The sequence below is a fragment of the Pleuronectes platessa genome, chromosome 7 (genome assembly GCF_947347685.1).
Source record: "Pleuronectes platessa chromosome 7, fPlePla1.1, whole genome shotgun sequence".
NCBI classification, from domain to species: domain Eukaryota; kingdom Metazoa; phylum Chordata; class Actinopteri; order Pleuronectiformes; family Pleuronectidae; genus Pleuronectes; species Pleuronectes platessa.
Genome location: NC_070632.1, coordinates 14,047,189 through 14,069,696, shown reverse-complemented (window position 1 = coordinate 14,069,696; position 22,508 = coordinate 14,047,189). Strand labels below are relative to the sequence as shown.

The window sequence follows — 22,508 nt, the reverse complement described above, 5'->3', positions numbered from 1 at the left end:
CTCTATATATATATCTGGACGATGTCTGCAGAAATCTTCTCATGGTATTTGACGAAGGAGCCTGCCAGCCCTGTGCGTCTCAGAGTTTCACTCAGTGGCTGTGCGCTCCCTGGTAAAAGGCAAGCCACACTCTGCCGTCCCTCGCTACACAGTGTCCTCTGAAAGCAGAAGCACATAATTGGAAAATAATTATAGAAGCGGTTTTTCGGGGTATTATATCGTCACAAAAAAATGAAAATGTGTTTTGAGAGTATCAGACACTTTCCCCAGAAGAACTTGCAATTCCCTGCATCAGACGCCCACCGTGACTGAGCCTCCTCAGCGGCAGAGACATGGCTTGTTTAATGTGGTACGATTTTTTAGCCATGAGAGACCCTTTAATGTCCCTCCCAGGGGTGCTCTTATATAAACATGACTTCAGGCACAACAGCCAAGTCAAGCCCATTCTCCGTCCCCAAGCGGCTACTGAGTAGAACCGGACATTCCACATGCATAGTGGGTTGTCACTGCAGGCCTAACAGATTAAGTAATACAGGGTTACAGTATTCGCGCTGGTGCCGCAGCACTCGGGTAACGCAGCTCTGTGTCATTTAAATGACCAGAGACACAGATACTGAGGTGAACGTCTGAGAGTTCAGGGACTCTTGTTGACCTCCTGCATATCCCAGTGACAAAGGGTTCGACCCTGATACATCCATACACACACTGAAAGACTTCCAACCCTGTTAATAACCCTGGCTGTCATTTAAATCTCACATGAGGGATAATACAAGTGTAATGAATGTGAATATGACTTCTCAGGGATGCCGCGCCTGTTTCACTCAGCTGTTTCCGCATGACAACTGAATCAGGACAGAGAGACACAATCAGGAATCCAACATCTGACCATCTCAGAATTGGACAACAGATTTTTTTTCCTCACGCTCACTTGTTGTGAGGAATGAAGTCCTCATCCAGTAGAGTCAGTCTACATCCTCACAGCTGTCTGCCGCCCAGGAGGGTGAATATCGAGATGACTCTTGGCTGAGTGAGCTCATGCATTCGATGTTTTCAACACAGACACATCCTCTGTAAGCCGATGAATGCTTCACTAATGTGAGTGGTGGCAAAGATCTGGGAGGGAGATGAGGATATCAGGAATATACAAGGAATATACAAATACAAACACCAGTGTGATTTCTGTTGTTATCGTAAATAAATTTCCTGATTTTTAAGTTCAAATTCTACTTTAAAAAAAAATATTTTCCCCAATTTCTTCATCAGGTTGAGGAGAATCAGTTTTTTTTTTTGGAAATGACATATTCATATCATCATAATATACTAAAATAAAAGAAAGTTAACTCTGTCTTAATGTGTGAGGAGTTTACATTTTCCAATGGACACGCAGATCTGTGACAACACAAGGGTATCGGGCCTTGTATACGTTATTTTGATTCTGCCAGTATGTGGAAAAAAGGAAAACCTCATAACTGGGCTTTCTTTCTTTCCCAGAATTCCACAGCCAATCTGATGCCAAGTCGCAAACCTAGGCGACTTCCTGAGTGAGAGATTGTTGAAGAAAATTTTGATACATTTTCAAAATAAAGAATACAACCAGAGCTGTGCTTTCAGGAAGAACATTATAGATCATATCTGTATACATACAATATTGAGTTCAGTATATTTGATCTGTAAAGCAAACTCAATGAAATGTAATGTATACACACTATGAATGCACAAATTACTTACATCAGTAACGCAATGGTTTTGAGGTGTCAGGGATGTCTCCATATGTAGAAGGTGCTTTCGAAATGTACATATTTATAAGGGTTTAAATTATTGACGAGAAAAAAAAAGGGCTTTTGCAGAGACGTGAACCCAGAACCCTCATGAGACGGATGGTGTTTCCGAGCGGGAGAAGAGCAGGCGGCAGGAACAAGGCAGGATCTGTGACCAGTGTTTATCGCTGTCAATCACAATTATACAAATGCATGTCTATTTGAGGGTGGGCTGGACAGAGATGACCAATCACTGAATCTAAGAAAAGGCTGGTGCCAGAGTTATAAAAAGCAACATAACAATCAAATTGTAAACAACCGTTCTGATCCCACTTCTTGATCATGAAGGTGTAAAGAAGGAGTTCCGTGTTCATTTGCCAGGCATAGCAACAATAATTTATTAAAACAGACCAAAGCTATGAGCAGGACAAGGATTATTTTGGGGGACATGTCTCATGGCATTAGGCCTTGGACTCTTGGCACAGACTCTTGGATCCATATTACTGACTAAGGCAGGTGCAAGAAAGAGAAGTCGATGCTAAATATATCCTTGAGGAACTTTGTGAGGAGCAGAAGACACTTGGTGTGTCCTCACTTACCACAGCCGTGTGTTATAGCTTTTTAGTCAGTACAGTCAGTAAGAGAGTCAGAAGTCACATTTAAATAATGGTTTAAGGGGATTATTGGATAAAAATATTAATTTATACATTGTGATAAAATATATGTGTAAAATCTGACAAAAGATTTAATACAACTAGTAATAACTGAGCTGCATGTAAACTGTAATATTCCTCTTCGGTAGTTTATAAAGCAGTTAACATTTCTCTAATACCAAGTATCTCAGTGGCTCAGCTGCTGTAAAGCTGAGGTATAAAGCTCATCACTGTCTGGCCGGAGCTGGAGGCTGTGGTGCTACATTCAAATGTCACATCAACAGTTTACGGGGAGGATATCCGATACATTATCAGGTAAACACTTCCCTGTCCTGAGCCCCTCAGACTGTGAACAATGCCTCTAGGGCTTGCAGGGCTTACCGAAAGCATCTCTTATCAGACGGCCCACTACAAGTGACCCCCCAGTGGGACTTTTACTCACTCCACTGACCCGCCCAGACACAGACAGCACCAGTGGCTGCAGGCTGACAAAAGCAGCTGCAAGTGACCCCACTCCCACCCTGTCGAGGAGAAAAGGAGCGGTGTGAATGTGCATTCAGGGAGTATAGAAGTGTGAAAATGGAATAAAACACATGCCAGAATTTGGTGAAAGGAGGCTGAACCGGTCTCTAAAGACACTTATCAAAGAGACAGCACTCCTTTTAAATGGGCTGAAACACTTGTTAAACAAACTTCACAAGTGCCATACAGAGAGTTACTGTTAATTTCAGTGGGAAAGTGTCCTCATCTGCATCTTCTCCGTTTAAATGGCTACTGTTCCATTACCATTAGGACGCCTTTCCATTGGAGCTGCCCCCCTGTCCGTCACATCCCATATAAAGGCGTATCAGAAGTCAAATGTTTGGGAGCAACGAATCCAAGAGCAGATCCTTAAAAAAAACTCCGGGGCGCCCACACACGCCTCCTCCAACATGGTATTGGATGTCCAAAGGAATCCAGTCAGGCCCCCTTGAAAGTACATATGTGACAGGGCACAGTCAGGCAGACTCTGTACTCCAGCTTAGCGTTCAGTTAGGAACAGGCGCCCCTCGAGCCCCTCTCGCACATCTCTCCTTGTTTTCATTTGGAAGTTTGGTTGGAACCAAAGAAATAAGCAGCCATGGATGCCATCAAGAAGAAGATGCAGATGCTCAAGCTCGACAAGGAGAACGCCTTGGACAGAGCAGAGCAGGCTGAGTCAGACAAGAAAGCAGCGGAGGACAGAAGCAAACAGGTCGGCACCTATTTGTGTTTTTTCCCTTCTTCTCTTGTGGAAAATCTCACAGATCAATAGAGAAAAAAGCAGGATTACCAGCAGCAGTATACATCTGCTGCCATTTAAATGGACCGCGTCCTAAATAAGGATTAATTACTCGTGGATAATTCCAGAATAAGGATTCAATTAAGAGTTACACATCCTTCTTGGGTTTGTTTTCTCTCTCTCTTTTGGGGATGTTATAATTCCTCTTCTGAGGCTGTTTGGGAAATTGGTGATGTAAATATAGACAGGAATATTATGTTGAAAATTCTGTGATAACAAATGACTCTAATGCATGTTTGTTTGATATTGTGTTTAACTCTATAATGTATTTTCTAATGCACGTGTAGTTAGAGGACGATATAAGAGAGTTGGAAAAGAAGTTGCGCGCGTCTGAGGACGAGAGAGATAAAGTGTTTGAGGAGTTCCAAACTGCTGAGGAGAAGCTGCTGACCGCTGAGGAGGTCGCCACCAAGGTATCCGACCCTGACAGTGCATGAGCTAACTTTACTCTTCTTTTTTCTCTCTTTCCACCGTCCTGTCCTGTCCTCTCCTGTGCTGTGCGCTCCTTCGCGCAACCTGTGCGCACTCACGCAACTCCGTCTCTCCACGCTGATCACTACCCCTCCTCCTTCCTGACTCTGAACTGTCCCGCACTGAAACCGACCTCAGCTTGAGGACGATTTGCAAGCGCTGCAGAAGAAGCTCAAGGGAACTGAGGATGAGTTGGACAAGTACTCTGAGGCGCTTAAAGACGCCCAGGAGAAACTTGAGCTGGCTGAGAAGAAAGCCGCCGATGTAAGTAACCAGAAGGATCCACGATGGCACCACTCCCGCACCATCACGCTCCCTCACGCACCTTCAGTCTGTCCCCACTGTGAGTGTGTGTGTGTGCGTGTGTGTGAAAAGACAGTTCAACACCTCTGTCGTGGCGTCATTCAAATGAAACACTCAAGTTATTTTTCCATTTCGATGGTTAGGTTTTACGCACCTGCCCATCGTGAAAAATTGACTTAAAAACTCCAATTTGACTTTTTGACCAAAAGCCCAACTATTGTTGAACTGTCCTTTATGTTTTTGTCAGGAATCAGATGTGCAATCACTTACAAGTCAGCCCAAACAATTTATAAATAAATAACACATTTTAAAATGTTTAAATCCAATCCATCCATAAACATTAATATCGTATAATTGTGTTTTTTGGATCGAGATATCTAGCTGGGTTCGGTCCCATACACTAGGTCTTAAAGGAGGAAGTTTTTTATAGAGCGAATACTGAAGCAGTCTTCACTGAGCAATGAGAGCAGCGCCTGGATAAATATAGCCCACTGCTTTATATGGTCAAGATAGAGCTCACATGTGCGTGCTGCGCTCTTTGCTTAGCAAAGGGAAAAACCCTAGTTCCCATCCACATTTCACAGGCAGAGATTTCACTGTAAATTACATTGAGATCTTCTACAGTAAAAAATAACATTTTTTGAAGATATTGTCAATCATACAATTTTTCATTTCCCCCATATTTTTAGAAATGTTTTAATTCATGTCAGGAAAACTAAGTGAACAATTCAGGCCTCTAAAGGTCGTGACCTGCAGGAGACAAAACCACACTTTGGGCTTTCCTCAACATTTTCTCATTATAATCAATCCCGCTAACGAGCCCGGTTCAGGTCAGGTTCAAGTGCAGCAGACAGATAAGTTTGCTCACATTGGGTCAGTCGGGGAATCAGTTTGCAGTCAGGCTTAAACTCTGCCTCGGAGGAGAGCCCGTTGTAGTAATCCTTTAATCGGATTCCTTCGGGGAGTTAGATGGTGGCGGCTGCACTTTGTAGTCCAGTGACTTTTACCCAATCACTTGATGTGGCTTTTTTATTCCCTTGTTCTAAAATAACCGCTGTAGTCTCTGTCCCATTTTTCCTTTAGTTTACTTCTAAGTATGTTCAAGTGGCTCTAACTACCACTCGCTGTTTTACGGCCTTGATTCTTCATCTGTCTGAGCTTAGTCTGTAATTACTGAATTCAATGAGACTTATCGAGCGGCCTCTGGTCTCAGAATATTGTATCGCTATGTGTACCTAGGCAAAATGGCCAGCAGAGGACGCTGCGGCATCGTTAGTTCACCACAAGCATGAGCATCAGGGTGTACAGACGGGTGTGTTCCTGCCGTTTAAAATAGAGAAACTACTTTTTAAACATTTAATATTAATAATTGTATTATTCTAGGGGATCGATGAGGCAGACTTCCAGGATTTTTACAACCAAGCAGAGTATGTGTATTTCCAACAAATGCGTTACTTCCTGGACAAATAACAGCGCGTCTCCAGAAAGCTTGCGCACCGTCTTTACGCAGCGCTCGGCACAATCTAGGACGTCACCCCGCAGCTTGACAGTTTATCGGAAATTGTGCCGAAGCACATTGTCGTCTGCGGTGTTTTTTTTTTTAATACAGCCTATTTATAACATACCTGTATAGAGCTGTAGAGTAAAACAATGGCCGGGGCTGCATCGTTGGATGCGGTGAAACGAAGGATCAAATCGTTGCAAACGCAGGCGGACAATGCTGAGGAGAGAGTCGAGAGATTACAGAGGGAATTGCTAACGGAGAAGAAGACCAGGGAACAAGTAAGCACGTTTAACTGCGCGTAAAGACGCAGAAATTAGCCCTCACACCCCCCTCTCGTAATGTGCATTAGTGTGCAGCTCGCTGTGTTGCATACGCAGTGAGACCGAGGGATCTCTCTGGATGCGGCGCGGTCCTGCATGATGAGCTTTTCTCGGCTCCCTGCAGCTCCACCACTAAGTCCTGCTCCGGGTCTGATACCCAGCTGCTCCGGGGCTCAGAGCTTATGACCGGAGACGTCGGGCCCGTTGATGCCCAGCTCACAGTCAGCTGCAGCCACTTGGGAGCACCTTGTCACATGTGGTGCTAAATCTTCCTCCTTTGTGACACTTTACGTCTCATTCTGACGCGCTTCGATGTAACGGTCCCGTCCGGGCTAGTGCGCAATAAGTTGGGTTTATTCTCAGCTGCAGGCGCCACAGAAGCAAGGCGCAAACTCTTCATTTCAAGAAAGCAGGAAGTTACATGTAAACTGCGGGAATATTTAAGGTGGCAGTCTGCTCTTTGACTTGCCCATATAAGGACAACAGGTTTTCACAGCTAGAGGGACTTCCTTTAGTGTGGACACATCAGCTCTTACCTAAATGAGAGTAAACTCTTTCGTCAGGGCCTTACAGTGTGTTTTAAACAGAACCAAGGCCACAGCTTCAGTTTATAGATGATCACTAACTTCCTTGTCACGCTTCACACCTCCATTTGCACTTTGGCCCATGCACCCCCTGCACACTTTAACACGGGCTGCAGGGGGAAAGAGCCTGAATAGACCTCAGACTTCTGGCTGTATCCGGTTTTCACTGTGCATCTTTCAGTACGCCGAGCAGAAAGCAGAAAGCAGAAGCAGACACAGGTTTGACTGATCTCAAGAGAGGCCTGCTCTCGTTTTTCAATATCACACCCCAGATTAATGAAACAGCAATCTTCCTCCAAGGCTCAAACAGATCATCCAGCATGGGACCGGTGATATTAAATGTTTCCCTCAGTCAGAAACTATCCAGAGAGTTTCCCCTGGTTGAATGTGTAGCAGTCATTTCCAGTGTTATTGTCCCAGGCCCTTTGACTTGAGCCTTGTTAATGTTCTCCCAGGGGCCCAGTAATGAGGCCGGGGTATTCAAACTTCTGTCAGCCGGGGACATTGTTATCATTACGATCAGTGAGGAGCACAGCCAACACTCCTGGGAGGGCATTTCCCCACGGGTGCCAACGGGAAACCCTTCTGTGCGACCCTGACTACACTCACATACACCACCTACATTCTATGGGCTGACCTGAATGTGTGCACATGTGAAGATTCCACGTTGTTCCGTTAAAGATTGAGGCCCGAAACAATTCTGACACGCTGTTCTTCTCTCCCCAGGCTGAGAGCGATGTCGCTTCCCTTAACAGACGCATCCAGCTGGTTGAGGAGGAGTTGGATCGTGCACAGGAGCGTCTGGCAACTGCCCTGACCAAGCTGGAGGAGGCTGAGAAGGCTGCTGATGAGAGCGAGAGGTGAGTTTGGCCATTTCTGTTTCTTCCGCTGTTTAGAGCAGGTGGCAAGGGCGTGAACACATCCCCATCTCTTAGTGAGGGGTACAAGCACTGCCTCTGTGCTCGCTAGTTGTGTCCGATGGCGCAGTCATTCCAAATCCTGTATTTTCTCCCTCAGTGTCAGAAAGCATTCAGCCGTTCACCTTTAGAAGAGCATATTGAAGACTTAGACATGTTTTTCCCTCTGGGAGACTGTTGTGTCTGTCGGGTCCCAGCTCCTGATCCCACTGTTTGCTCTGTCCCACAGAGGCATGAAGGTCATTGAGAACAGGGCCATGAAGGACGAGGAGAAGATGGAGCTGCAGGAGATCCAGCTGAAAGAGGCCAAACACATCGCTGAGGAGGCTGACCGCAAATATGAGGAGGTGACGCTTCCAGGCTCCAATGACAGCCGGCCCCTGAACACTACACACGCAGAGCAATCAATACCACTGTGAAACACTCTGTGACAATTATTGATAATAATCAGCATCAACACTCTACCTGCATTTTTATAAAAATCATAAGGTAACTTTAGCCACCCTCTTATTAGACAATATAAAACATTCATTAATGGTTAATAAATGGTTTATAACACACTATAATTTGCTATAAACATTTATCAATACATTTTTTAACCAGTAAATAGAGGCTGGTGTATAAACATATACTGACACATATATTATTCTAAAACTCCACCGTAATAACATAGTGCATGTGTTATTCCTAATTATTGATAAATACTGTACATTTATTAACAATAATTATAATGATAACATATTTTTTGTGTGCTTTTAACAATGCCCAGACACTTAACATAGGATTAAAAAAAAAGGATGCAAATAAAACTGATAACTGTAAATATAATATACACATTAAGCTCACTCATTGAAATATAAGAAACACCATAACCAAACAAATGCCATTATATCTGCTCATGATTACATTATAGTGTAATATAGATGACATATATAAGAATTATACTGTGTCTATAAAAGTTCAGCGGAGGGTGTAAAATTGTTATCTTCATCATATTTCACTTTCATTTTGAAGGACCAACAATTCAGCATCGTCCTAATTGTGCCGCTCGTCACGTATTAGCTGTGTAGTGACACTTTGTTGTGCTGCACCCAAAGGTGGCTCGTAAGCTCGTCATCATTGAGGGAGACCTGGAGCGCACAGAGGAGCGCGCTGAGCTGACAGAGAGGTGAGAAGCCCCGCCTCTTTCACACTCACCATTACTGCACTTCCGCTCACGTGACCACTGGCAGTTGGCCCTCGAGAGTGTGTGGTGACATGGTAACCATTTGAACAGTGTTGCCCTGTGTTCTCACTGTCTCTGCTGGTTATTTGCATGCGTTCCGTGGTTTGAATGGTTGTGGCTTGCACACGAACGCCGCCACGCCCACTAACAGACGAGCTCGGCGAGTGGAGGATGAGCTAAGGGTTTTGGAGCAGAGCATGAAATCACTAAACTCCTCAGTCACACAGGTACCACCGACTAACACACACACACACACACACACACTGACTAACCCACACACACTTCTGTATCGTTGTGGCTCTTTCACTCTCATTCACGCTGCTGAATGGAGCCTCTGCTTTGCTTGCTGTGCTCCTTCCTCTTCTTTGGCTCTTTCACGCCTCTAACATGGCAGGGACTGTGCAAGAATAAAACCTCACGTTAAAGGGAAGCATGATATTAACCCAGGAAGCATTCACTAAGTCATTTTTTTTAACAAACCTCATCTTGTGTGATGACATGAGCCACATTGCTATTCTCACATTCCTGCTGTGTTAAGGGACTTTAAGCTACTTGGGGTCCCCTCCTCTTTCTAGCCCTGTAGTTCATATTGATTTTGTGTCCTCTCCCTCTTCTCTTTCTTTCTTTCTTTCTTTCTTTCCCTCCACCTGTTCCGTGTCCGGTTCTGTCCATCCCCGCTCCCCGCTCCCCCCCCCCCCAACCCCTCTTCTTCTCTTTCGCAACTTTCCCCCTCCTTTCGTCTAAAACACCAGCAAATGCTCTGAGCTTGAGGAAGAGTTGAAAACTGTGACCAACAACCTGAAGTCACTGGAGGCCCAGGCTGAGAAGGTAAGCGTGACCCTCCTGGCCACGTGCATGCTGTTACAAACCCCCCCCTCCCGGTAGTAAACCGGGGGGGTAGACCAGCCTGGGGGAGCCTGAATCTCTTCCCCTCAGTCATATTTCACAGTAAAAAGTATATATGGCATCACTTTGAGCACACTGGCACGTGCAGAGTTTGACACCTGTTGTTGTTTTTGTCCCACAGTACTCACAGAAGGAGGACAAGTACGAGGAGGAGATCAAGGTCCTCACCGACAAGCTGAAGGAGGTAAAGTTTCACAAGCCCTTATCTGGAGTCCGGGAGCATCATACGAGACACGGTGCGAGTGTTGGACTTAACTCGTAAATCTCTCTCTCTCTCTCTCACTCTCTCTCTCTCTCTCTCTCTCTCTGCCACAGGCTGAGACCCGTGCTGAGTTCGCTGAGAGATCCGTAGCCAAGCTTGAGAAGACCATCGACGACTTGGAAGGTATGGTTTTCTTGCGCCCCTCCCCAGAATGTTACTCTGGTTATTTTAAAATATTTAGGTTCATGATATTCAGGTGCTCAGCTCTTTACCATCAGCTGATTCTCTGCTTTGCTGTCGACTATTTCTACTTTCCTCTTAATTTCATCATGGCTCTTTATCAGACAGCATCGTATCTTTCCTCGTTTTAGTCTAGTTGGTTTGATCGTGAGTTTCCAGGTCGGAAAAAGAATGGCTTTAATGTTTTCTTAGATATGAGGCCTAGATGTTGAATTAGTGGAAAGCTAAAGGCGTGAGAGCCACATGGCAGGAAGTTACCCTTCTGTTGCTTCCATTCTGTCATTTCTGGTGTAACTTTGTTTTCCTCTTTTTTCTCAACTGTGTTTTTCTTTTCTTTTGTACGTCACCTCCCTCCTCTGTCTATGGTCTGGATACTTCATCCCTTCACCTCCTTGTCATGTGCCCCTCCTCCTTTTCCCTGCACCTCCCTCCCTCCCATCACCACACCCCCGGCCCACCCAATAGATGAGTTGTATGCCCAGAAACTGAAGTACAAGGCCATCAGCGAGGAGCTGGACCACGCCCTCAACGACATGACTTCCATGTAATTCTCAACTTGCCGTGCCTGCTCATGTCACCGTCACCGTCTGTCCCCCCCCCCCCCCCCGTCCTCTGTGCACGACCAGCCTGCCCACCTCGTCTCCCTGATATGTTGTGAAACCATTATCATTAGTCCATCTGCCCCTAGAGTAATGATGTTAATGCAGCTGTGTTTTTAAATAGTCTTAAAGTTGAATGTCTTGAAACAGACACTGTGAAAGTCTGTGTAGTTTAAGCTAAGTTGCAGTAATGCTACTCACTCTAAGAGGTTACCATTACACTGAAGATGTATCAGTGTTATTGGTGATTGAGAATACTGTGAACAGGACTGAAGTATTGAGATGAATGCAGCACGGGTCTGTTTACATTTGATAGCTGAATAATTGTTAGTTTTATTATTTTATATATGAAAAAAACTATTTTTATTCTGTGAGTTTGTGCATTTTCTAGAACTCCCCATGTTTCTAAAATTATATTGCATTTTCACGTGATACTTTTGAGGCAACGCATGAAAGTTTTTCATTGAAATGTTTCAAACCTTTCAATGAATCTCATTCGCTCACTGTAACTCACTGTTATGTGTCTCCTCTCAAACTAACATGGTGTACGTCTGTGCTGAAGTAAGGCCTGCCAATTTGTGTAAACCCCCCCCCCCATGCATCCTGTTATCATACTGGATAACACTGTCACAGTTTAGCATCACTGTGGTCGAGTACCCAGTTTTGCTAAAGTATTTGTTGTCCCTCCTCATTTGACCTTGAGACTGAGATTGAGACCGAGACTGGCAAGGTGCACCACATCTGTCCCCCCGCGCCGCCTCTCGTGTTTCAGCTGCCAGCATCTCGATCAGAGGGCGCAGTTGTTTTGACCTTGTGCACGACAGCATGCTCTACCTCACAATGCACTCCCATTGTGCATTGTGGTCTTGTGCCGTGACTCCCGTGGTTCTGGTGTATTGTGGTGCACATCTCAAATTTCGGCGAAGGTCCTGCGCCAACCCCCCCCGGTTCACTTTACTTCTTCTCTCCCACACAGATAAATTGTTTACACCCCATCAAAGACGCCTCCTGCCGGCTGAGCAGCACCTGTCTGCTCTCTCCAGCCTTCTCTCCATTTTCCCTTCCCTCTCTGTCTTCGCTTTCCTTCCCTCCTCATGTTTTCATCCTCATGTCAACGATTACTGCATCTCATCTCTTGTACAGAATCCTAGAAACTTTCTGCGTTGTGTAAAAAATAAACGTCCTTCCTTCTATGTAAGCTGTATCTCTTTACTCTGTCCTTTATTTTTTCCTTCTTCATTTGTCCTCACATGGCTTTAATAAAACCAGGACGATTTTGTTTTTCATTTTGTTTTCTGCATCTCAACAAACCACTAGTTGAGCTTCCCTTGGTGTAGTGTCATAGTCTTCCACGGATGTTCTTTGTATGTTGTTCAGATATTTGTCCTGGGAGTCTGAGTCATTAGAAATATCACAGTACTGCTGTGAGCACGTAAACCTAAAGCAACTGCAGGTACTCGACTGGAATCTGAGTCCCTCTTAGCATTTGAGACTGATGCATGCAAGCACTTTTGGATATTTAGTCCTGTGGCAGGATGAGGGAACTGGAAAGATTTTGGGATCGGGGGGGAACTCGTGTTGGATTGTGATCAGGAAGACTGTGGTGAAGTGAAGGAACGGTGGAGTACAGAACAGTATGTGAGATTCGTTGAGCCTGGTTGCTGATTTAAAGAGAACTGGATGAAACTGATATCAGTGGTGATGACACATGGGCTCTGTACACGGTATCCTGTCATAATGTGAATAAATTTACAATCACACATCCTGAGTCGTTTTATTAAGTTTATTTCCACAACGTCAGGCACAGGAAGACGAGAAGGGCATGTTTTAGCTTGAGCTGTGTGTTTTCATAAAGTAAACGGGAATGTAGAAAAATCCCTGAGCCACATTCTTACAGGAGGCTGGAGAATGATTTGATTCTCAGCAGTTTAATCTAATGTTGATCAGACATATTAAAGTACATGCTTAGATTGACAGACACAGCATTCATAGAATCCATATTTTTTTCTATTTTGTTCCCATTCTATCCAATTTTAAAGTTAATGGAATTATGCTGCCATGGATTCTTTTGATCTTTCTGTGTTAACTCTCCTCCTCCTCCTCCTCCTCTGTTTTTACTCTACACTGTCCTCTCATGCGTTACCATCCATGTGGTACATGTTTCAGAGAAAGAAAGAAAACTCCCTCATCAACTAACCGTTCCACCATGATAACTAAAGGCTTTTCAGACATATGTGTAGTGTGGTTTCCAAAGATTTAGCAAACTCTTAAGTGACCTATTCAAAACAAGGTAGGTGTCAACAGACAATGCCTCTCTCTTATTCTATTTTTCCTCTGACTTCCTGTCCCCTCTCTCTGTTTTTCAACTTGCTCTCTGACTGCAAAGATCTCCTCTTCCCGCAACTCGAGAAAAACCGCCTACTCACTAATGAACTACGTGTGGCCTTGAATGAGGACTAAATTGTGTGAATGTCTCATGTTCCTCGTTCTTTTTAAATGTGTATGACAATCTTATGCAGTGTGTTATCTGAGCCTCGTCAGTTTTGCATCATCGGCGTATACGACGCTTGCACTGCTTGAAGTTTGTGTTGCTGTTTTGTGGAGATGTATTTAGTGTGAAATGCAGTGAAAAATCAGGGATTACCTCCAAAATCTAAATCTAATCTTTAAAGTTACACAATAATCGTTTTTGTGTTAATTGTTGTGTTTATGTGCATTAATAAGGACTCCTCTGTAGACTGTAACCTGTTTGCATGGTTGCTTGCTCATCATATTATGAGCTTGTTCGCTCAGTGTGTTTCTCTTGTTTCTGCCAGTGCTGTGCAGATCGGGTTAATTTAATGACTTGACCTGAACGATGTAGCCAGCTCCATTATTAATGCAAGCTAACCAACTGTGTGACTACTGCTTGCTCTGCGTGAGATTAAAACCTCTTCGTTTGATGTTCTAACAGAGAAACTCTCACACGCTAAAGAAGAGAACCTCGATATGCACCAGATGCTGGACCAGACTCTAATGGAACTGAATAATTTGTGAAAGCACGGTCCGACCCCATCACACACTGTGGTTTTTGGCTTTTTGTCCTTGCACCTTGCTTACCGTAAACCTCTCCTCGTACCTTGTCCGTGGTGGAGAAACAAACAGCCAGATGCTATACCCGTCGCACCGCCCTGCCTTCAGCAGAACCTGACCAAGGAGCAGAGCTAAAGGGAAGTAAAGCTTAACCATTACTCCCTTTGATGAACTGAACTCACCTTTGTTTTTGCCAGCCAGTTTCTATGATTTAGGTTTATTTCGTTTGTGCCATCGGGTTCATTATTGTTTTCCACATCTGCATTCAAGCTGATCAGGTACGCTCCATTCGACATTGATTATGCACATACCAAAGGATAAAGTGGAGAAATTTTGCACTTAATATAAAACCTCAACTATATGAACATTGTGCATACTGTAAGACAATATGTTAAAAAATACATGCCCTGTTCCAAGAAAGTGTACGTATACATTGACTGCACCAGTCAGTATTTATACTGGTGCTACTGTACTGTAAAGCAATGTCTTAAAAAACCAATCACATTATAGTCTTAGTTTTCTTTAAAAAAATTGCATTTTCCAAAAATGTGTTCATCTTGTCTTTAAAGTATAATTTCAGTCATCTGGTTGTGCAACGTTTTAGCATTTATTTCAATGTAGATGTTTCAAGTGTTTATCATATCTGAAATGTACAAATTAGAAAATAAAAGCATGTTTTGAAAGTTTTCTAACTTTGTCTGTGGTGTATATACGTTGCCCTTTTGTCCATTTTGTTTTAAGCTGGAGTAAATTGAATCTTTTTATATATTTTGGAGAGACAGAATGGAAAAGACTATTTAATAGAGTTCATCTTCCCCGCAGAGATGAAAATAGTGTTTTTCAGAACAAGTGAAGAGATCTTCTATTTGGTTGATTTTCACTCGACACTGAACTTTACTTCCATCTGGGGGGAAAAACATTGTCATGTGTTTTTTTGGTTCACTGGAGCTGAGCTCTGCTGGACCGTATCAACTTGGTTTCTGATTAGTCCAACCATGAAGCAGCGGTGGAAAAATGAACATGACCTATGTTCATATTTTGCAGGGTATCTTACTTTACTCATGAGCCTAAATCCATTTTCCCTCAGACATGTAATGAGCCTAAAAATGAAAAATAAAAAGGTAATCTACTACAATGTCTTCTAAGGGGGCAGCACCTCCGAACTGTGTGCACACATCGTAATATTCAGCTGTCACTGTGAACACAAGCCTGGTCGAGTGCTTCATGTGTTCACAGCAGATAAGTAGTTTTCACAACCTCAAAGTCCTCTGCTGCACCAGTGAGAGATAAGGGTGTGTGTATGTGTGTGTGTGAGAGAGAGAGAGCGAGAGCGAGAGAGAGTGTGTGTGCTTAGTCACTATTTCACTATATTATACTCTCACCAACTACAGTGATATTAATCAATACACTAATGTTACATAACTGTAACAGCAATGTTAGTAGAGAATCAACTGTATAGTTACAATGATAATACTAGAGAGGATGAAAAGAACACACTGATAGTTGCGTGTAAGTGTCAGATCTGGATCCTGCAGCTCTGGAGTCAGATACCTGCAGAATGAGAACAGACAGGATGTCACACCTTTCATTGAATAAACACACGATTTTAAATCCTTTCATCAACCTGAATAATCACTGATACGTTTACTGAAAGGACGAGTTTGAGTGGAATTTTAAACAATTAAAAACATAATAATTAACAAACAGAAACCAGGTCTTTAAAATATCTGCATTTATAAATGTTCTGATCATACTCTGCAAACACAAATCATTTTCTCAAATATTTCCACCAGCAGTCATTAACTCACTAACAAGATCATTTAAGGAGCCTCAGAATAGCAAATATATAGAAGAAGAAGCTTTTTTACAAAGTCTGTGGTCGAGTTCACAACCGGGGAAGTTGGACTTTTCCGAGGAGCACGCGAATGCAGCCCTTCCACCTGTTCTCGATTATTTAGGTCTGGTTCGATGATTCTCTCAGGAAGTGTCTGCTCAGTAAAAAGAAGCGGTTCCCACTATGTCGCGGTTGTTTTTGTCTCACCGCGTCTGTCCCTCATGTCCTCGCCTCCTGTCCTCGCGGTCTCTGTCCCTGTGGACGAGGCTGAAGCAGCAGCAGCAGAGGAAGGTTTTCTCTCAGCAGCACAGACCTCACGCGCAGGGACTGAACCCAGCGTCGGCCCCACACAGGGTGAGGTCCAGGCTGTGGCTGTGCGGGGTCGGTGTGGGGTTAGCTTTAGCCGTGGGGCTGAAACACAGCTGGGGGGGCGATGAGGCTGCAGCCGCAGACAGGACGGATCGGTACAGAGCTGCGGTGTCAGTGAGCAGAGAGCTGCTGCAGAGGATCAAGGTAGGACCTGAGGTGGGTGTGTGAACTGGGACACAACCAGTCGCTCCATATCCTGTAGAGCAATAATGATCCCCGTGTGTGTTATCTGTGTGTTGTCAGGCTGAGGTCGGGGCTCCGGGGCTGGTGGTCGGGGTCTCTGTGGACGGTGCTCAGGTCTGGTGTGAGGGTAGGTGCCTCTGGTGGGGGGGCTTCTCCAGGGGGCTTCACAATGGTGGTGAAATGGTTTAAAGTACCAGTGTGTGAAAGGGATCTATTGGCAGAAATTGAATATAAAATAACCCTTGTGATGTTTTCACTTGTGTGTTTAATCCAAATTGTATGAATTGTTGTTTTCTTTACCCTCGAATGGGCAACTTTATATTTAAATACTTTTTACTTACATCGGTAGCGGGTCTTCTCTGTGGAGGCTGCCATGTTTTTAAAAGTAGCCCAGACTGGACAAACTAAGCTGTAACATGCCACTACACCACTAGATGTCAATACATTCTACACACTGAACCTTTAAGAGGGACTTTGATCCACCAAGTTGTTTTGAAGGTGCTATATAAATACAGTTGACATTTTATTTTATTACTATCTGGACCCATATTTGAATTGATGGGTTAAATAGCACTAGTAGAATAATCTGAGCTGATGGGATAAAGCTTCATGTTACTTATTTTGTTACTAAAACAATAGATATTGAGTTCATAACTATATTAAAAGGCAAGTAGTCGTTTTGAAAAAGCTTGAGAACGTTTATCAGATTAACTTGTAAAATGCCACTAATGATTAACCAACCATCAAAATAGCCACCAATTCATTTGCCAGTTTTATTGACTAATGGTGTCAGTGTTCTCACAATATTCAGTTGCTGTTGAAGTGGTCCCTCTTGCTGACATTATGCAAACACTGGCCCTCTGTTTTTATTTGTCGGCCAACGAAGGATTACAAGAAAATGAATCAATTGGTCTCTGAAAGTCTCTTAGGTTGCCAGTTCTTGCACCTTAGCCAGCATTGGCAGCCTTTGCAGCAATTAAGCATCATGGTCTCCTTCCTTGACTGAAATGTCTCAATAATGATTTAATGCAACACTCTGACTTCACTGAAATGACATTCCAAAATGACTCTATCTAATTCAGGGATCGGTTTTGCTGATTTGGAGAACCGTGTGCCGTGCAGCCCAGAAACAGTGATGCGAATCGCCAGCATCAGTAAACCGCTCACATCTGCAGCTGCTGCACGCCTCTGCGAGGAAGGGAAACTGGATATTGATGTCCCCGTCCAGGAATATGTCCCCGAATTTCCCCAGAAAGAATTTGAGGGACAGGATGTAAGTCAGTTGAAGAGATGCAACACGTAATATGTCAGCAGTCCTGTCTCGTGCGTCTCCTGTGTTCATCTCACACGCACGTTATTTCTTCTGTTCTCTCAGGTGACGATAACCCCTCGTTTGATCCTGTCCCACCTGAGCGGTATCCGACATTATGAGAGGGATGTGAAAAAGGTAAAAGAGGACAGGGAGAAAGCGAAACGCCTTCTGAAGCCACCGCTTGAAAAGGATGAAAAGAGCTCACCTGAAAACAAAGATAAAGACTCTACTGAGCAGAGTGGTAAAGAGAAACAAGCCACTAAGGCTCAGAAGAAGAAAGAGTTTGAGCATGAAGAGTACTACTTGAAGGAAAACTTTGAAAGTGTCACTCAGGCGTTGGAGCTCTTCAAGGACGACCCGCTCCTTTTCAAACCCGGTAAAGCACAGATTATTCCTGCTAATCAAACAAGTCAAACACGATTCATTCTCAATGTTAATGTATTCATATTTATACCATCTATATTCTGCTTCATGCAGGCACCACTTTTTTTTACTCCACCCACGCCTTTACTCTGCTCAGTGCTGTAATGGAGCGAGCTGCCGGCCAGCACTTCCTGGACGTCATGATGAACATGTTCCGGGAGCTGGGGATGCTCAATACTGTGCCTGATGAGAATGGCCCTATCATTTATCACCGCTCCAGGTAATGAGAGTAAATAGTCAGAAAATATTTTAGGGGAGTGGCTTCAGTAACATCAGAGTAGAACTGTTGGCTCTTTTGAGGTCATTTTGTTTGCTCATGGTTGTTTTGTGCTGAGAATCCTAAGAGTCCATATTAATATATAACGTTCCTCCACAGATATTATCATGTCAACAAGAGAGGACGTGTGGTAAACTGCCAGTATGTGGACAACTCCTACAAGTGGGCAGGAGGCGGCTTCCTCTCGACGGTGGGAGACCTGCTGCTGTTCGGTAATGCTCTGCTCTACAGCTACCAGGTGGCCCACCTTAAGGACACAGAGGGCTTGCTGCCAGGCTTCCTTAAACCCCAATCCGCCATAGATCTGTGGGCGCCAGTTGACAGGACAGAGGCCAGCTGGGATAAGGATGGGTTGTATGCCCAGGGCTGGCTGGTCGTGGAGAAACTGCAGAAATATGGCCAGTGCAGGAGGCGCAGGCACTACGTGTCGCACACAGGTGGCGCTGTGGGGGCGAGCAGCGTCCTCCTGGTGTTACCCAGAGAGGAGGAAGAGCAGGATCAAAGACAGAGCTGTCCGCTCCCACAGGGGGTGGTGGTCACCATCATCACTAACATGCAGTCTGTGGGACTCAACGGCACTGCACTGAAAATTGCACACGAGTTTGACAAAGCCAGACGCCTGGGAGAGTAAGTTGTTCACAAAAAAGTAGGAGGTCACATTTCACCGAGAAGCATATCGAATGAACCTTGTAAATAGTAAACAGTTTGTATTAAATAGAGCTTCTCTAGTCGTGATGACCACTCACAGCGCTGCACAGCACAGTTTGCCTTTCACCTATTCACACACACATTCATACAGTGCATCTGTTAGTAGCACTTATTTTTTCTACGAGAGCCAATTCAGGGTTCAGCATCTTGCCCAAGGACACCTCGGCATGCAGATGGGGAAGACTGGGATCGAACTGCTGACCTGGTTGGAGGACGACCGCTCTGCCCCTCAGCCACAGCCGCCCACAATGCTGATGATCTTGTGTCATTTTGATAGAGCTTGTTTTTAGTGCCATATTAGAAAACTAAATATTGTATTTATATACATTTCATACATTGCAAAGTAAACAACACACGGCACAGGGACCATCTACCACTAGGTGGAGGCAATTTCCTGCATTTGTTAGACAAACAGGCCACGGACCTTTTGATACCAGATCTTGGTTTCATACAGGAAGGAATTCATTTCACATTTAAAAACTACCTGAAAACTCCATTTCAATCAATCCATTTTATAGAAATGCACAATAAAAAGACTAAGGTTACCTTTTAAAAAGCATTCTACTTAGTTTGTATTTAAATGAGTTTATATCCAGATATTTCCTCATAGCATCTTGACATACTTTTAGGAAAACGCTATTGTGTATTGACCTACTGTATCTCTGTGAATAGTAGAGAAGACAAGGTGATATTACAAACTTTTGATATCAACTTTATACGCCTCCGATAAATTGCCTCAGGTAAAATCCTTTGTTTTCTTTGAATAAAAATACCTGAATGAGGATCAGCAGCTACGTTGTCAGCCGTTCAAATTTGTAATGTTTTTGCTTGGATTCTTGCCCTCAGCTATGTGAGAACACTACGTACCTCAAAGACACAGAGACTAACAAACCGTAAGCAATGCAGCTAAACGAGTTTTAATTCTTCTTCGAAGTGAATTGACACAGACTTGATGTCACCATTCTCATTAGAAAACTCCTGAGATCTCTGATCTCCTGTGCGCCTGTTTTTAGATTTAAAGGAACTGATGAACGGCTTGGGATGAGCTAATTATACAGATTCCCTCACACAGTGTATCTCTTAGTTTGCAGTGTGTGTGTGTGTGTTTCAAACTGCCAAGTCGAGACGTTTTTAATAAGTGAGGTCATCCTGACCAGTCTGGACTTCTTCAAGGGGCAACTATGGTTTAGGGTTAAGATTAGATCTGAATTATTTTAAGAACAGGCTGCAGGCTGAAGAATGAAATGCTGACTGTTAGGTTTAGTTTAGTTAAGAGGCCGCTCAAGGAAATGACTAGTCAGTCAGGAACTTCACAAGTACACTAATGGTGTGTGTGTGTGTGTGTGTGTGTGTGTGTGTGTGTGTGTGTGTGTGTGTGTGTGTGTGTGTGTGTGTGTGTGTGTGTGTGTGTGTGTGTGTGTGTGTGTGTGTGTGTGTGTGTGTGTGTCACCAAAAATCACAGTCAAATGAATCAGTAGGGATCATTGCATGTATTAAACAATTACAAAATATTTACTCATAACATATTGTGCATATTTCTTAATTAATACAAGTTATGTTTCATAATTCCTTATTAATTAACAACTGTGCTCCGTCAAAACTTTGTAGACTGAGCACATTGATTGAAATGAAACGTGATATAACATGAGAACCACCAGTGCCAAGTTCCTTAGCTGTGTTACTATCCCAGGTATGATTCATCAGTCACTTTCACACCCTGTGATTTAATGAATAACACGTTTCTTTAACAAACTGGATCCAGAAAACTGATGAGACCATTAATCAGCTCCATCTCTCGTAGTCATATGATCAAATTCATTCATCATCCTATCCAACACACCACAAGATAGGACATCATGTTTTATCAAAATACAGGTTAAACTCTTGGTTTTACTTTCCAATACTGTGGCTGCTGCTTGTTCTGTTGGCTCTGTTTCTTGGCTTTCAACATCCTGCGTGAAGACACAAGTCATGAGCTTTAATAAAAAATATCAGCAGACTTGTGATTTCCACGTCCTAATGTTACTTCCATTTTTTTTTTTATGTCTCGAGAAAAAACTAAATCCATAATCTGCTTACCTGCGTACGTAGAAGATCACAAATACGAGCACCAGCAGGATGAGGAGGGTGATAATGACCACGGCTGCAATCATCCCGGCCTCCCCTACGTTGGTGATTTTGCTCTGGAGCTGAAACTGCTCACATCTGCTGCCTTTGAAATCGTCGTTGCACCTGAAAGAAGATGTGAAGTAGAAAAATGTCAACTCTCACAGCGCAGAGAGAAAGTGTCAAAAAAAATCTGAAGACTCCTTCTTACACATAAGACTTTTTCATTAACTTACACACAGGAGAGTGAATCCATAGAGGTTATTCTGTAGCATGTCCCTCCATTCATACAGAAGGTGGCCTCCTGCTCATTACACAGTTCTCCATGATCTACACAAACATAACATTTAAGAAAATAATTATTGCTGGGACGGAACTGAATTGTCACTTTTAAAACTATCTTTGTCTTTATACTTTCTTTCATTTTTTACCTGCCATCATTTAGACGTTTTGTTGCTGTTTCCTGAGAACACAGAACACGTTTTTGTCACAGAGGGGAAATACTCCTCTCACCACCAAGGAAAGGAAGAAGCTTAAAACCAGAAGTTTCAGATGGCAATAATGAAAACAAACCTACATGTTCAAACAGATTCTTGAATCCGAACAACCTTGTGAAAAGAAAAGAGTTATAAGAGGAATATCAAAAAATGTGTCCTTACCAGCTCTTGGGATCCTGGCTTTTGGTCGTCAGTGAAGGTGAGTCATACTGTCACTACCAAGCAACTCACGGCTGCTTTTTGTCGGACCTCGGAAAAGAAACTGCCATGTGGGCGTGCTCCTCCCTCGGCCTAGAAAAATGTTGTGATTGCAGTTTGTCCACATTGTGAATGGAACGCTTAACGTCAGGATACAACTGTACCAGGTGATTAAAGGTCAAATGTGGTGTGCGCCTAATTCACAAATAACAATCAGAGGTCTTTAAGAGGAGGCTGGGAAAGTGTTGAAGCCTGTGTCGGACCATCAGGTGAGTCCTGAGTAGATGACACTGTTTGTTTTTTTGCTTCATGGAGTTTCAGCTGCATCATGGGATCTGGAGGAGGGGAGAGGAAAACACCTGTTATGCATGTGAGCTCGACGGGCCTGGGTTTGGTTAGAAACTACTGAATGCCAGGTATGCGGAGAAGGCATGAATGGAATCGTGGGAACCTTTTTTGTTGTTGTCTGCACAACTTCCTTCAGAAGGGTAATAGCTGCTCAGTGCTCAGAACCGTTAGCTGACTCA

At 43.7% G+C, this 22,508-nt stretch overlaps 4 protein-coding genes and 2 long non-coding RNA genes across 20 annotated transcripts in view; 3 read left to right on the top strand and 3 right to left on the bottom strand.

The window, feature by feature from the left end:
- The first annotated feature begins 3,270 nt into the window (after positions 1-3,270).
- On the top strand, positions 3,271-14,761 carry tpm1 (tropomyosin 1 (alpha)). Of its 14 annotated transcripts, none has more exons than XM_053427241.1 (10): positions 3,280-3,644; positions 4,019-4,144; positions 4,341-4,466; positions 7,640-7,773; positions 8,060-8,177; positions 8,928-8,998; positions 9,808-9,883; positions 10,083-10,145; positions 10,277-10,346; positions 10,869-12,195. In XM_053427241.1, exons 1-10 carry the CDS (start codon positions 3,531-3,533, stop codon positions 10,949-10,951), a joined length of 981 nt encoding a protein of 326 aa, XP_053283216.1. In that variant the 5' UTR covers positions 3,280-3,530; the 3' UTR covers positions 10,952-12,195. The 14 variants fall into 14 exon arrangements, with proteins under 14 accessions (XP_053283211.1, XP_053283207.1, XP_053283208.1 ...); XM_053427240.1 differs by lacking the exon at positions 10,869-12,195 and adding an exon at positions 13,956-14,761 and having other exon boundaries at positions 3,284-3,644; XM_053427234.1 differs by lacking the exon at positions 4,341-4,466 and having other exon boundaries at positions 3,285-3,644; positions 10,869-10,947; positions 11,979-12,195.
- LOC128444656 (uncharacterized) lies at positions 6,117-9,507 on the bottom strand. The gene is made up of 2 exons (XR_008339168.1): positions 9,028-9,507; positions 6,117-8,217 (listed from the first exon to the last, which is right to left on the bottom strand). It is a non-coding gene; the product is annotated as an uncharacterized LOC128444656 (long non-coding RNA).
- Positions 14,093-18,887, bottom strand: LOC128444657 (uncharacterized). Its single transcript, XR_008339169.1, has 2 exons — positions 15,943-18,887; positions 14,093-15,625 (listed from the first exon to the last, which is right to left on the bottom strand). It is a non-coding gene; the product is annotated as an uncharacterized LOC128444657 (long non-coding RNA).
- On the top strand, positions 15,904-19,970 carry lactb (lactamase, beta). 2 transcript variants are annotated; one of them, XM_053427226.1, is made up of 6 exons: positions 15,904-16,433; positions 16,521-16,587; positions 17,543-17,733; positions 17,836-18,148; positions 18,250-18,415; positions 18,572-19,970. In XM_053427226.1, the coding sequence occupies exons 1-6, from the start codon at positions 16,092-16,094 to the stop codon at positions 19,101-19,103; spliced, it is 1,611 nt and encodes a 536-aa protein (XP_053283201.1). In that variant the 5' UTR covers positions 15,904-16,091; the 3' UTR covers positions 19,104-19,970. The 2 variants fall into 2 exon arrangements, with proteins under 2 accessions (XP_053283201.1, XP_053283202.1); XM_053427227.1 differs by having other exon boundaries at positions 15,907-16,421.
- A 681-nt stretch (positions 19,971-20,651) lies between these two features.
- Positions 20,652-22,067, bottom strand: LOC128444654 (pro-neuregulin-4, membrane-bound isoform). The gene is made up of 5 exons (XM_053427245.1): positions 21,946-22,067; positions 21,718-21,749; positions 21,523-21,616; positions 21,260-21,412; positions 20,652-21,132 (listed from the first exon to the last, which is right to left on the bottom strand). The coding sequence occupies exons 2-5, from the start codon at positions 21,725-21,727 to the stop codon at positions 21,057-21,059; spliced, it is 333 nt and encodes a 110-aa protein (XP_053283220.1). The 5' UTR covers positions 21,728-21,749; positions 21,946-22,067; the 3' UTR covers positions 20,652-21,056.
- The window catches only part of tmem266 (transmembrane protein 266), a 29,856-nt gene continuing 29,277 nt past the window's right edge, over positions 21,930-22,508 (top strand). The window contains exon 1 of the mRNA XM_053427228.1: positions 21,930-22,250. The gene's annotated coding sequence lies outside the window, so the exon portion shown is untranslated. The remainder of the gene's footprint in view (positions 22,251-22,508) is intronic.

Bases quoted from the DNA above. Each gene is read 5' to 3' on its own strand.
- tpm1 (XM_053427240.1), top strand. From the start codon at position 3,531: ATGGATGCCATCAAGAAGAAGATGCAGATGCTCAAGCTCGACAAGGAG. The intron at 3,645-4,018 runs GTCGGCACCTAT...ATGCACGTGTAG, and splicing joins CGGAGGACAGAAGCAAACAG to TTAGAGGACGATATAAGAGA. The intron at 8,178-8,927 runs GTGACGCTTCCA...CTGCACCCAAAG, and splicing joins CTGACCGCAAATATGAGGAG to GTGGCTCGTAAGCTCGTCAT.
- lactb (XM_053427226.1), top strand. From the start codon at position 16,092: ATGTCGCGGTTGTTTTTGTCTCACCGCGTCTGTCCCTCATGTCCTCGC. The intron at 16,434-16,520 runs GTGGGTGTGTGA...GTGTGTTGTCAG, and splicing joins GGATCAAGGTAGGACCTGAG to GCTGAGGTCGGGGCTCCGGG. The intron at 18,149-18,249 runs GTAAAGCACAGA...TGCTTCATGCAG, and splicing joins CCCGCTCCTTTTCAAACCCG to GCACCACTTTTTTTTACTCC.
- LOC128444654 (XM_053427245.1), bottom strand. The intron at 21,413-21,522 runs GTAAGTTAATGA...ATCTTCTTTCAG, and splicing joins ATGGATTCACTCTCCTGTGT to GTGCAACGACGATTTCAAAG. The intron at 21,133-21,259 runs GTAAGCAGATTA...GTCTTCACGCAG, and splicing joins GTGATCTTCTACGTACGCAG to GATGTTGAAAGCCAAGAAAC.